Raw genomic sequence first — 14423 nt, 5'->3', positions numbered from 1 at the left:
CTAGTGCATGGGTGAGTCACTGTTTCTGTTTGCTCTCTTATCCCTGCCCATGCCTCTGTAAATAGTTCCCCCACTGAACTCTCATCGTCCACTTTGGGTGTGCCATCTTCTGAGAACTTTACTGACATAAAACACACCTTTTCATGTCATTCAGAGACTGGAAGGCTGAAGTCCACCCTATCATCCTAGATTGGGTCTAATTCAGAAGTCACACTTGGGATCCTAACATTTCAAACCCCATCTATTCCTTCAAGCTCATTATAACTCATATAAAGTTTGCATTAATGTGATTTACTAAAATACAATCTGGACTCCAGGAATCAGGTGAATTCAGAATCCTGAACTCTCAGGTGGACACCTCCCTGAACACAGGACCCTGAAGGAGCCATCCTTGGAGACACAAAAAGCAAAAGCCTTTCTGCAGGTCTTGACTTTGACTTCTCTCGGGTTTCCTCCTCTGAGCTAGTCCACATACAGACTATGAGGACCATTGCTGTCTTTCTAGCCTAGGAGCTCAACTAAAAGCAGACTAGGTCATTTCTTTAGTACGTGTTCACCAGGCTCAAATTCAGGTTTGGAGAAAGACTAGGTGGCTCTTCAAACTGAGATGCTTTAACATGCTTGTTCAACATCTGCTCAGTGGACTGTTAGGGCTGACTAGAGAGTTTTAAAAAGTTTCTCGACATGATTGAGATCAATTTATTTATTTCCCTAAATAAATTTATTTATTAACCTAAGTAGGTTAGTAAAAAAAGACATGTGTAGAGATCTGTGTTAATTGGATCCTTATGAACAGGCACTGGGGGAAGCTGCTCAACTGGCCTGTCAGTTAATTCAGTCCCTGAACTTGGGTCTCTAAATATTGATGGTCAATTTGCACGCTAATTCAAGGTAAGAAGATCAGGAAAAGAAAAAGAGAACTGTTGTCCCAGGGATATTGCCAATCCTGTCTCTAGAAGATCAGTCTTCTAGAATGGATGCTCAACTGATTGTCTATGCCTTTGTCAGAAACTTTCCTATAGGGGTAAAATGAGAGGAAGCTCTGAGCTTGCCCAGAAGGTAAAATGAGCCACAACCAGCCTTCTTGCCTATGAGGATAGTGCCGTCTTAGATGATGACAACGACCTGTTGAGCACGGAAACTAGGGACTAAGGCTGACTAAAGTGAGCAAAGGAAGAAGGAAAGGGGGAAATGGGACAAAGACTGAGCTGTGTTTTTTTAAGGCCTCATTCTCTCTCAGCTAGTGAAGGGGAGATGAGCACCATCAGTGATTGAACTGCAGGCTGATGTGGTAGAAGGAAAGTGAGCAAATTAATTCAGTTATTTTGACAGCAGCTAATGTGCAAGTCTGGGTTTGAGCTCAAGTCTGTTCCTTTTGCCTTGGTGTATTCATGCTCACTGCAACATGTAATGTTAATAATCCATGTAGAAAAGATGCACCATGCCCACGTCCTATAAAACTCAGTTTCTAGGAAAAATGATCACATGATTAATGATCACTTACTATACATCCCATTGGTGGATTCCTCATTCCTCTTCTGCCCTCCCAACTATATCTCATGAATTAGATACATGCCTGTTTTCGAATCCTGCAAGATGCTCCAGGTTGAAAGGACTATAGAAATGAGTTCCCCAATGTTTGAGATAGGTGCCCAAAACATGTCTCTTGCTTTGGCAATTCAACCTGTGTTTGGAAGGTGGAAATCCTTGGGAACAACACATAAGAAATCTCACCAACCTAGCCCATCCAGAGTGCAGAGAAGGATCAAATGGACTGCCCACAGCATTGTCCAGTGATCCTCAAAGGAATGAAAAGCAAGGATGACCACAAGACCTCATAAAAATACATCTCCATCTCCTTGTGCTGGGCTTCTTTTCTTCTCTCCCTCATGGTGGTTTGCTTTTAACCTCTGCCGTTCCAGAGGGACTCTCTACCTTTAGCTCACCACTATAAAACCTTTCTCTCTTGAGTTCCATCTGTTACTCTCAAGGGTCCCCCTCATGTCTTCCCCTTCCCTGGGGCTTCCCAGGTGGCTCAAATGGTAAAGAATCTGCCTGCATTGCAGGAGACCCATGGCTTCCCATTGCACTGTATCCTAAACTAAATACTTGGTTATTAGTTCTTATAATAATAAATATTATTTTAAAATAATATTTTATACATTAATATTTTTAATATAAGATGATATTGGTATTGTCTGGAGACAGCTTTTGTAGCACAAGGTGAGGGTGGCTCTTGGTAACACATCTGTGTCTCTTAAAGTGGGTTTCCACTAATACCCAAAGAGTTAAAAGTGACCAGAATGAAGAAGAAATGCTTGACAACATATCAGTTTAATGGAGATCCAAAACTTTCAAAAGAAACAACCAGAACTCAGCTGCTGGGAGAGGTGAGACTTGCCACAGGATAGATTTCTTGGGTCTCATTATCAAACCTCTACATAGAGAACCATGTCCTGTACTCACAGCCTTCCTGGAATAAGTTGGAGTCTCCAACAAACTATAGCGCCTTTGTGAGCTCATCTCTAGTCTGTGATGAAAAAAGTCAAACATAAGTGAAGCATCAAAGTTCAGAAGCATTGGGCAACAGAAATGGCCTCAGCTGGTCCCTCATTTGGACCTCACATTTATGCTCTTCTTCCCCTTCTCTGCTTCCTCCCTACCCCACCTCTGGTGGCTTCCTGCCTGGTGCCGCTCATTTCACTTCTGCCCCTCCATATGATCCTTTCCCCATCCTTGTCCCTTGGTGGGCTGTGGCTAAGTGTGTCTTGAGCTCTGTGCTAAGCTGTAAGGCTTCTCCCTGTGTTTTCAGTCTCTCCCAGATTCCCTTTGCCCAGCTCAATCCTCCCTTCTTCTCTGCAGCTTAGTCCTTGTTTCTTCTTGCCGGCGTCTCCAGGCAGCAATGATGGCTTCATCATCCATTTCCTCCTCCTCCCCCCTGTCAGTGCTTCTCCAATACCGGGACTGCCGCCCTGAAGCAAACCTCCCTTCTTCTTTCTTTTCCATCCTCGCTTTCTCTCCCTCCTCTTCAGATCTCATGAAACTCTGGGTGAATTTCCTCTTGGCTCCAAATTCAGAAAAGTCTGACTTGGATGACTCTTCCACATCTTCCCAGTCCCTGGATCTGGCCCCATTTGGACGCCGTGGTTCTGGGGACTCTTCTCCTTCAGAGGGCTCGGGGGTCCGGCGGAAAAAGTAGGGCTCCGGGCTTTCCTCCCGGGAGCTTGAGGTCTCACTAAACATGGACCTGGAGAATGTGTGCATCTCTCTGCCTTCCCTGGTGGAGGAAGCAGAGAACCGTGAAGTGCTTTTTACCGAGTTGCTATTGGTCTCGTGGTAGGAGGAGGTGTCCTGCTCCTCTGACCGGGATTTGGAGAACTTGTAACTGGAAGACTTAGACTCTGTCTCCCGAATCAGGGAAGATCTGGTGCACTTTTCCCTGGAGCTTCCAGACCAATCACTTTGGGGAGATTTTTCCTCTGTCCTGAGGCCACTGAGCCACTTATTAATACTGTTATCCTTCTCTCTGCCAGCTCTGCTGCCACTTCCGTAGCCATCAGAGACGGCCAGGGAGGAGAAGGTGTCTGTTTCGGGTTTCTGGGAATTACTGCGGGAAGAATACCGGAAGCTCCCTATGGCGCTGTCAGTGTCCTCATCCCTATCACCCACGTCATCATCCTCATCCTCATCTTCCTTGACCTTCTTCTTCTTGAAAAGGGAGCTGCGTTTGTTGTCGGAGGCCAGCTTCTCCATTTTGTACTCGGACATCTTCTCTCTCAGCTCTGTTTGCATCTCCTTCTCCTTCCGGCCAAGCTCCTTTAGGTCAATATTGTCAGCAAAGAGGCTATAGATAGGCTTGCTGGTCCCCTTCACTTTGCTCCCAGTACCTTCAGCTCTTGCACTCATGGTATGGGAGGACAACACAGACTGGGTCTCAGAGCTGGGTCTTGCCTGGCTTTGAGGCAGCAGGCAGCCACCCAGGGCAGAGCTGCTCTGTCCACTGAGCATGGAGACTTGGTCATCCCCTAGGCAGCTGCCTGCTGGTGCTGCCTTCATGCTTACAACGGACAGTGGGCGGGGCGACAACAGCATTTCATTTTGCTTCTGGGCGAGAGTTTCACTGACTACGTTGGCAATCCAGTTCTGTATGCTGGCAATGGAGATTGTGTCTCCAGGCCCCACATGCAGGTTAGGTAGAGGTGTGGTGGGGGTGGAAGCCAAGCATCCGCCTACTTTGCTTAGGGCCTGAGAGGGATGGGAGCTGTGGCTCTGGGCGCTGAGCACAGATGCTGTGTCCCCATCAGCGCTGACTGAGGGGGCTGCCGACCAGAATGCAGACAGGGGGATGCTCCCACTGGCAGCTGAGCTATCTGCCTCCCAGCTTCCCATTGACTGGCTCTCCTCCAGTGTCTGCCTGCTTCTCTCCAGCAGCTCCAGCCTCCGCTGCCGCTTCTTGACCAAGGCCAAGTCATCTCCCTTGCTGAGCTCCACCACCTCCTCCTTGTTCTCACTGCCCACCTTCTTTTGGTGTTTCAGCTTCCAGGCCTGGTAGGCAGACAGATTGACATCAGAGAGGTTTTTCTTCTCCCCCTCCACCTCCTCCGCACCTTGCTCACTGCTGCCATCTCCTGCCTCTGAGTCCTTCTTGTGAAATCCAAACTGGATTCTCTTGATCTTCCACCTTTCCAGGGCGGTGAGTTTGTCCTTGTTTCTGCTGCAGAAGTGATAGAAGGAGCTGGCCTCGGAGGCCACACTCTCCTCGTCATCCTCCCGCACCCTGCTCCCCACCTCCGAGCTGGCGTCCACCTCCTCTCTCTTGTTCCTGGAGTGGTACTTTCGGGAAGCCTCCTTCTCAATCTCCTGCAGCCTCTGGTCCCACATGTCCCAGGTGCTCTCCGTGGACATGGAGTCAGAGCGGCGTCTCCCACCTCGGTTCTGGCTGCTCATCTGCAGCTGCTGCTTCAGGACCCGGATGTCATGGCTGCTCACACTCTCGGAGGTGCTGCTCTCACTCAGCGTGTGCCTCCTTCTTCTCCTCACGAAGGAGCTGCCATTGCTCTCCTCTTCCTCTTCCTCCTCCCTATTCCACCTCCGGTGCCCTTCTGCCTGGTACCTCTCATTTCGGCTCTGCCACTCCCGGATGATTCGCTCCACATCCTCATCCTCGGGCTCCTCACCTTGACGAGAGGAGGCTGAGAACCTGTCGTCCTCGCCCTGCAGGACCTTGCCCGTGGGGAGGCTCTGCCCCTTTTTCCACGCCTCGTAGAGCCTCTCCTCCTCCTCCTCATCGATAAGGGTGAGGGGCTTGGAGGCCTGGCTGGCCTTCCCCAAGGAGGAGGTACTCAGGTGACTGGCAGCGTCGTCCTCCTCCTCCACGGTGAGGGTGTGCACTCTGGCTGCCACCGTGCTCCCGGCGTCCTCGCCCTCCTCCACCGCCTCCTCCCCACACTCCCTGCTGAAGTCCTCTTCGCGCTCCTCCATCAGCTTCTCGTTGAGCTCGCGGAGCTGCTTCAGGAAGCCGTCGTTGGGGTAGATGGCCCGCTTCTTGCGCACAGTCATCAAGGCCTCCAGGACGGCCATGTTGTGGAAGATCATCAGGTAGGCTACTACCAGCACAGCCGAACGGCTGACGCCCATTTCACTGCTGACCAGGACTTTCCCTGTGAAGAAAACACAGCAGATGGTGATGGAACAGCAATAGTTTGGCTGTTGTTGTTGTTGTTGTTGTTTTTAAGTTTTGATGTGCTGGATTTAGTATGTTTCCTTTGCCTCTCATATTCATCCATGCTCAAGTCACATTAGGGACAAGCATCATTGTCCCCATATTACAGAAGTCAGAGCAGTGAGGCTACCCTGTGCTTGTGGAAACATTTTCTGAACATGTACAAGGATTGGGGAGTGGATACTCTCTTCAGGTCAAACTTGGATTTATTAGCTTTATTCCAAAGGAATTTGTGTCAGTGTGGAACAAGATATTTCAGGTTTGGAATGACCCAAATGGAGTGGAGTGGGCCCCTCGTTACTCTTGTTCTAGGCACTGGGCTTTCACTGATGCCATCTGAGCCTGCAATGTGGGTGGATATGTCATACAATGAACTCAAATGATTGTTTATATCAACTGAAACCTGTAAAGCCTTCTAAAACTGCTATTAAGTCATGTCTGTCTTTTCTTGTAGCATTCTTAAAGCATAAGGATAGTTGTATAAATTCCTATGAATGCTTTTGGTAAATATAGCCTGTTCTTATAGCCTAACAGAAGCTTTTGCAAGTCTCAACTTTACCATTCAATACATTAGTGATTCCCCAACCTCCCCCTCTACCTTGCCTCCTTCATAAAAATGACAAACATGCCTTCTATGCCTTTGTTCTAATAACTGTTTAAAATGCACATTGGGATCACTAGAGATCTCCTTCCAGGCTGTCATCAATCTGTTTTCCAGCAGTCTTCAGGGATATTTATTAAATCATTCAGAAGTCCTATCTTACAATATGGGATGGGGGTGGCTTTTATTATTATATCTTTGCATCAGTTAAGGCTATGTCTTTGTCTTATAGCAGGTCAGAGACCCAGGCAAGACTTGAGGGCACCTGAGATCCAATAATGCTGAAAGGCCAATTACCGAGGGCCAGCAGTCACTAGGGGTAGGTAAGCAAGCCACTAAAGAATCAAGGCCTTACAAACAGCTGAGAAAAAAGTGAAAGGCAAAGGAGAAAATGAAAGATATACCCATCTGAATGCAAAGTGCCAAAGAATAGCAAGGAGACATAAGAAAGCCTTCTTGAGTGAACAAAGGAAAAGAAAGAGAGGAAAACAACAGAATGAGAAAGACTAGAGAGAAGGCAATGGCACCCCACTCCAGTACTCTTGCCTGGAAAATCCCATGGACGGAGGAGCCTGGTAGGCTGCAGTCCATGGGGTCGCTGAGAGTCAGACACGACTGAGCAACTTCACTTTCACTTTCATGCATTGGAGAAGGAAATGGCAACCCACTCCAGTGTTCTTGCCTGGAGAATCCCAGGGACGGAAGAGCCCGGTGGGCTGCCCTCTATGGGGTCGCACAGAGTCGGACACGACTGAAGTGACTTAGCAGCAGCAGCAGCAGAGGTCTCTTCAAGAAATTAGAGATACCAGGGGAACATTTCATGCAAAGATGGGCACAAAAAAGGATAGAAATGGTATGAACCTAACAGAAGCAGAAGATATTAAGAAGAGGTGGTAAGAATACAGAGAAGAACTGTACAAAAAAGGTCTTAATGACCCAGATAACCACAATGGTGTGGTCACTCAACCAGAGCCAGACATCCTGGAGTAGAGTATGAAGTCAAGTGAGCCTTAGGAAGCATTACTAAGAACAAAGCTAGAGGAGGTGATGGAATTCCAGCTGAACTATGTCAAATCCTAAAATAGGATGATGCTGTTAAGTGCTGCATGCTATATGTCAGCAAATTTGGAAAACTCAGCAGTGGCCACAGGACTAGAAAAGATCAGTTTTCATTCCAATCCCAAAGAAGGTCAGTGCCAGAGGATGTTCAAACTACTGCACATTTACACTCATTTCACATGCTACCGAGGTAATGCTCAAAATCCTTCAAGCTAGGCTTCAATGGGTCATGGTGGAGAGTTCTGACAAAGTGTGGTCCACTGGAGAAAGGAATGGCAAACCACTTCACTATTCTTGCCTTGAGAACCCCAAGAAGAGTATGAAAAGGCAAAAAGATAGGACACTGATAAATGAACTCCCCAGGTCAGTAGGTGCCCAATATGCTACTGGAGGTCAGTGGAGAAATAACTCCAGAAGAATGAAGAGATGGAGCCAAAGCAAAAACAACACCCAGTTGTGGTTGTGACTGGTGGTGGAGGTAAAGTCCGATGCTGCAAAGAGCAATATTGCATAGGAACCTGGAATGTTAGGTCCGTGAATCAAGGCAAATTGGAAGTGGTCAAACAGGAGATGGCAAGAGTGAACATCGACATTTTAGGAATCAGTGAACTAAAATGGATGTGAATTTAACTCAGATGACCATTATATCTACTACTGTGGGCAAGAATACCTTAGAAGAAATGGAGTGGCCATGATAGTCAACAAAAGAGTCCAAAATACAGTACTTAGATGCAATCTCAAAAATGAAAGAATGATCTCTGTTCATTTCCAAGGCAAACCATTCAATATCACAGTAATCCAATTCTATGCGCCAACCAGTAATGCTGAAGAAGCTGAAGTTGAACGGTTCTATGAAGATCTATAAGACCTTCTAGAACTAACACTCAAAAAAAGATATCCTTTTCATTATAGGGGACTGGAATGCAAAAGTAGGAAGTCAAGAAACACCTGGAGTAACAGACAAATTTGGCCTTGGGGTACAGAATGACGCAGGGCAAAGGCTAATGGAGTTTTGCCAAGAGAACACACTGGTCATAGCAAACACCCTCTTCCAACAACACAAGAGAAGACTCTACACATGGACATCACCAGACGGTCAACACCGAAATCAGATTGATTATGTTCTTTGCCGCCAAAAATGGAGAAGGTCTATACTGTCAGCAAAAACAAGACTGAGAGCTGACTGTGGCACAGACCATAAATTCCTTATTGCCAAATTCAGACTTAAATTGAAGAAAGTAGGGAAAACCACTAGAACATTCAGGTATGACCTGAATCAATTCCCTTATGATTATACAGAGAAAGTGACAGATTCAAGGGATCAGATCTGATAGAGTGCCTATGGACAGAGGTTAGTGACATTGTACAGGAGACAGGGATCAAGACCATCCCCAGAGAAAAGAAATGCAAAAAGGCAAAATGCTTGTCTCAGGAGGCCTTACAAATAGCTGTGACTAGAAGAGAATCAAAAGGCAAAGGAGAAAAGGAAAGATATACCCATTTGAATGCAGAGTTCCAAAGAATAGCAAGGAGATAAGAAAGCCTTCCTCAGCAATCAATGCAAAGAAATAGAGGAGAATAATAGAATAGGAAAGTCTAGTGATCTTTTCAAGAAAATTAGAGATACTAAGGGAACATTTCATGCAAAAATGGGCACAATAAAGGACAGAAATGGTACGAACCTAACAGAAGCAGAAGATATTCAGAAGAGGTGGCAAGAATACACAGAAGAACTGTACAAAAAAGATCTTCATGACCCAGATAATCACGATGGTGTGATCACTCACACACCCAGAGCCAGAAATCCTGGAATGCGAAGTCAACTGAGCCTTAGAAAGCATCACTACGAACAAAGCTAGTGGAGATGATGGAATTCAAGTTGAGCTATTTCAAATCCTAAAAGATGATGCTGTGGAAGTGCTGCACACAATATGTCAGCAAATTTGGAAAACTCAGCAGTGGCCACAGGACTGGAAAAGGTCAGGTTTCATTCCAATCCCAAAGAAAGGCAATGCCAAAGAATGCTCAGACTACAACACAATTGCACTCATCTCACACACTAGTAAAGGAATGCTCAAAATTCTCCAAGCCAGGCTCCAGCTGTACGTGAACTCTGAAATTCCAGTAGTTCAAGCTGGATTTAGAAAAGGCAGAGGAACCAGAGATCAAATTGCCAACATCCACTGGATCATCAAAAAAGCAAGAGAGTTCCAGAAAGACATCTACTTCTGCTTTTTTGACTATGCCAAAGCCTTTGACTGTGTGGACCACAACAAACTCTGGAAAATTCTTAAAGAGATGGGAATACCAGACCACTTTACCTGCCTCTTGAGAAATCTGTATGCAGGTCAGGAAGCAACAGTTAGAACCGGACATGGAACAATGGACTGGTTCCAAATCAGGAAAGGAGTACATCAAGGCTGTATATTGTCACCCTGCTTATTTAACTTATATGCAGAGTACATCATGAGAAACACTGGGCTGGATGAAGCACAAGCTGGAATCAAGATTGCTGGGAGAAATATCAATAACCTCAGATATGCAGATGATACCACTTTTAAGGGAGAAAGCAAAGAAGAACTAAAGAGCCTCTTGATGAAAGTGAAAGAGGAGAGTGAAAAAGCTGGCTTAAAACTCAACATTCAGAAAACTAAGATCATGGCATCTGGTCCCATCACGTCATGGCAAATAGATGGGGAAACAGTGGAAATAATGACAGACCTTATTTAGGGGGACTCCAAAATCACTGCAGATGGTGACTGTAGCCATGAAATTAAAAGACACTTACTCCTTGGAGGAAAAGTTATGACCAACCTAGATAGCATATCAAAAAGCAGAGACATTATTTTGGCAAAAAGATCTGTCTAGTCAAAGCTATGCTTTTTCCAGTAGTCATGTACGGATGTGAGAGTTGGACTATGAAGAAAGCTGGGCGCTGAAGAATTGATGCTTTTGAACTGTGGTGTTGGAGAAGACTCTTGAGAGTCCCTTGGACTGCAAGGAGATGTAACCAGTCCATCCTAAAGGAAATCAGTCCTGAATATTCATTGGAAGAACTGATGCTGAAGCTGAAACTCCAATACTTTGACTACCTGCCCTGAAGGACTAACTCATTTGCAAAGACCCTGATGCTGGGAAAGATTGAAGGCAGGAGGAGAAGGGAACGGCAGAGGATGAGATGGTTGGATGGCATCACCGACTCAATGGACATGAGTTTGAGTGAACTCCAGTAGTTGGTGATGGACAGGGAGGCCTGGTGTGCTGCAGTCCATGGGGCTGCAAAGAGTCGGACATGACTGAGTGACTGAACTGAACTGAGGCTTCAACAGTACGTGAACTGAGATCTTCCAGATGTACAAGCTGGATTTAGAAAAGGCAGTGGAACCAAAGGTCAAATTGCCAACATCCATTGGATCATAGAAAAAGCAAGGGAGTTCCAGAAAAGCATCTACTTTTGCTTTATTGACTATACTAAAGCCTATGACTATGTTTTTTGTTCTGTCACTCAGTCATGTCCAGCTCTTTGTGATCCCATAATCTGTAGCACATCAGGCTTCCCTTTTCCTCACCATTTCCTTGAGTTTGGTCAAACTCATGTCCATTGAGTCAGTTATGCCATCCAACCATTTGTCCTCTCTTGTTACCTTCTCCTCCTGCCTTCAACCTTTCCTAGCCACAATGTCTTTTGCAAGGAGTCAGCTCTTTGTATCAACTGTGGAAAATTCTTAAAAAGATGGGAATACCAGACCACCTTACCTGTCTCCTGAGAAACCTGTATGTAGGTCAAGAAGCAACAGTTAGAAACAGACATGGAACTAACTGGTTCCAAATTGGGAAAGGAGTATGTCAAGGCTGTATATTGCTACCCTGTTTATTCAGCTTATACGCAGAGTACATCATACAAAATGCCGAGCTGGATGAACACAAGTTGGAATCAGGATTGCTGGGAGAAATATCAATAACCTAAGATGTGCAGATGACCAGCCTAATGGCAGAAATTGAAGAGGAACTGAAGAGCATCTTAATGAAGGTGAAAGAAGAGAGTGAAAAAGCTGACTTAAAACTCAACATTCAAACAACTAAGATCATGGCATTAGGTCCCATCACTTCATGACAAATAGATGAGGAAAAAATGTAAACAGAGACAGACTTTATTTTCTTGGGCTCCAAAATCATTGTAGATGGTGACTACAGCCATGAAATTAAAGCTTGTTCCTTGGAAAGAAAGCTATGATGAACCTAGACAGCATACTAAAAAGCAGAGACATTGCTTTGCCAATAAAGGTCCATATAGTCAAAGCTATGTTTTTTCCAGTAGTCATGTACGGATATAAGAGTTGGACCATAAAGAAGACTGAGTGCTGAAGAATTGATGCTTTCCAACTGTGGTGCTGGAGAAGACTCTTGAGAGTCCCTTGGACTGCAAGGGAATCAAACCAGTCAATGCTAAAGGCAATCAACCCTGAATATTCATTGGAAGGACTGATGCGAAAGCTAAAGCTCCAATACTTTGGCCACCTGATGCAAAGAGCCATTGGTAAAGAACCTGATGCTGGGAAAGATTGGAAGCAAATGGAGAAGGGGCAGTAGAGGATGAGATGGTTAGATAGCATGACCAACTCAATGGTCATGAATTTGAGTGAACTCTGGGAAATAGTAAAGGACAGAGGAACCTGGCTGTGCTGCAGTCCATGTGGTCACAGAGTCAGTGAAGACTGAGCCACTGAACTTAACTGAAAGAATCAAGGCCACTAAAAAAGCATCTACAGATTCAACGTCTTATCCCCTTCCTCTTCCAGCTCAGGGCTCAGCTGTCACTTTTAACTGGCAAACTAGGCAGCAGTTTACTACTGTGAGTACCGAAGACTCACTCCATTTTTTTGGAGGTGGTTACTAGGCCAGCTCAGTTCAAGACACTTCAGGACACAAACCAATAGGCTTCCTCATAAGGGGATCAAATATTGAATACAATTAGACTCAGTCTGGTAGAGCCTAGGTTGCCATCCGTGCTTTGTCATATTATGTTCCTTGCACCTGGGATTCCTCTGAGGAGACTCAGGGGCTGCCTCAGGGACAAGGGAAAGGCTGGGTGGGTCAGACTCAGGGGTCCCCACCCAATTCACCCAGAGCAGCAGAAGGATTTTCTATTTTCTTAGGCCACACTAAGGTATAGTTTGTGCCTGATATCAACTTCAGGGGGTGCCTTTCATTTTGAAGTGAAAGTAGATTTGTTTGGTTGTGATGAAAACTCTCCAGCAGTAAAATGGCTTGAGGAAGGAAGTCTTTTTCTAAAATTTGAAGCCATCATTTTGATCAATAGGGGGGCTGATTTTGGGGGTGTCGGGGCTCAGTCTTGAGGTACAAATTTCTAGGCAGTCAGTGTAGAACAACTGGGGATCATTAATCTTAAACCCATATGTCTGGTCCATGGTAAAATGGTCAGAGGGCATGAAAAAGGATGGTGACTTAATCCAAGGATCAAGAGAAGCCGTGAAATGAAGTTTCTCAGTCGTGTCCGACTCTTTGTGACCCCGTGGACTCTAGTCTACCAGGCTCCTCTGTCCATGGGATTCTCCAGACAAGAATACTGGAGTAGGTTGCCATTTCCTTCTCCAGGGCATCTTCCCGATCCAGGGATCGAACCTGGGTCTCTCGCATTTCAGGCAGCGCTTTAATCTCTGAGCCACCAGGGAAGCCCCCAAGAGAAGCCATAAAGATGTTAAGTATCTTGACCTTTAAATTGATTGGTTAGAAATAATGTGATTTAAGGAAGGATATAAAAACTGCTGTAAGTCCCACCTTGGGGGGACTCTTTACCCCCTCTCAGTGTCTATGCTGAGAGCTTTATACTTTCCTCCTCTTTAATGAATTCTATTCTCTTGAATGTTTGCATGTTCATGGATTCCATTCTTTTGCTCTGCAGACAAGAACTCGGATTCGCATCTCAGTCTGTCTAGATGTGCTTAAAAATTTGAAGAGTACTGCTAGTGGAGAGAGCCCTGGACTTGAGTAAGGCTGGGTTCAAGTTCTCTCACACGATCAGTATGCCTTTGTATGGCAGGAGTTTGTGTTGTATCCTCTCAGTTCACAATCCTCTTTTCCCTCAGAACTTTCTTCTCTCTCTGCATTTCAGGAAAATGAAAAGTACTTGCCCAGAGGTCAACCCTCCTTTTCACTGTGGATAGAATTCAGGGTAGACAAAGGACCAGAGTCTGACAACTTCTCTCTCCAGGGAATGTGGAAATGGAACTGAGGAAGAAAATCAGCAGTTATTGCCAGGCCTGTGGAGGGCCATGCTCTCGATGTAGAGAGAAAGAGGAAATGGAACCAAGAGTCCTGAGGTTGTCCAGTCCTTGTTCTAGACCATCCTGAGGCCACATTCCTGTCTCTGGATTTCTTCTTGTCTTGTTATAGTTAATGCCTTTGCTGCTTGTTAAGTAGTTTGAGATGGTTTCCACTTACTAGCAACCAGTGCAGTTCAGTTCAGTTCAGTCTCTCAGTCATGTCTGACTTTTTGCGACCCCATGAATCGCAGCACACCAGGCCTCCCTGTCCATCACCAACTCCTGGAGTTCACTCAGACTCACGTCCATCGAGTCAGTGATGCCATCCAGCCATCTCATTCTCTGTCGTCCCCTTCTCCTCCTGCCTGCAATCCCTCCCCTTACTAGCAACCAAGGGGATCTTAATTATTACATGGTTTCAGTCATTTAGGGGCTTCCCTGATAGCTCAGTTGGTAAAGAATCCCCCTGCAATGCAGGAGACCCCAGTTGGACTCCTGGGTCGGGAAGATCCGCTGGAGAAGGGATAGGCTACTGAATCCAATAGTCTAGCCTGGAGAATTCCATGGACTGTATAGTCCATGGGGTTGCAAACAGTCGGAGATGACTGAGTGACTTTCACTTTCAGTCACTTAAGCGTCCATGAGTGGGGATTTCGCCATCTGTAAAAGGTAAATAACATGTTCTCAAGGGGTCACTGTGATTATTAGGTAAAAGGCCCAGCACCAGGAGTATATTTCATTTTCCTCCTGGTACTAG

At 45.7% G+C, this 14423-nt stretch overlaps 1 protein-coding gene across 3 annotated transcripts in view; it reads right to left on the bottom strand.

Moving 5' to 3' along the window:
* Nucleotides 1-2315: 2315 nt before the first annotated feature.
* The window catches only part of STYXL2 (serine/threonine/tyrosine interacting like 2), a 78971-nt gene continuing 66863 nt past the window's right edge, over nt 2316-14423 (bottom strand). For all 3 annotated transcript variants that reach the window (XM_086393901.1, XM_086393902.1, XM_086393899.1), the window contains one exon: nt 2316-5660. In XM_086393901.1, coding sequence (XP_086250027.1) covers nt 2839-5660 — 2822 coding nt within the window. In that variant the 3' untranslated portion in view covers nt 2316-2838. The remainder of the gene's footprint in view (nt 5661-14423) is intronic.

Source organism: Bos grunniens, chromosome 3 (assembly GCF_055505025.1).
Source record: "Bos grunniens cultivar Pamir isolate PY7600 chromosome 3, Bosgru_T2T1.0, whole genome shotgun sequence".
NCBI lineage: Eukaryota > Metazoa > Chordata > Mammalia > Artiodactyla > Bovidae > Bos > Bos grunniens.
Note: the sequence above shows the minus strand (reverse complement) of the source record. Positions and strands in the feature narration are given on the sequence as shown.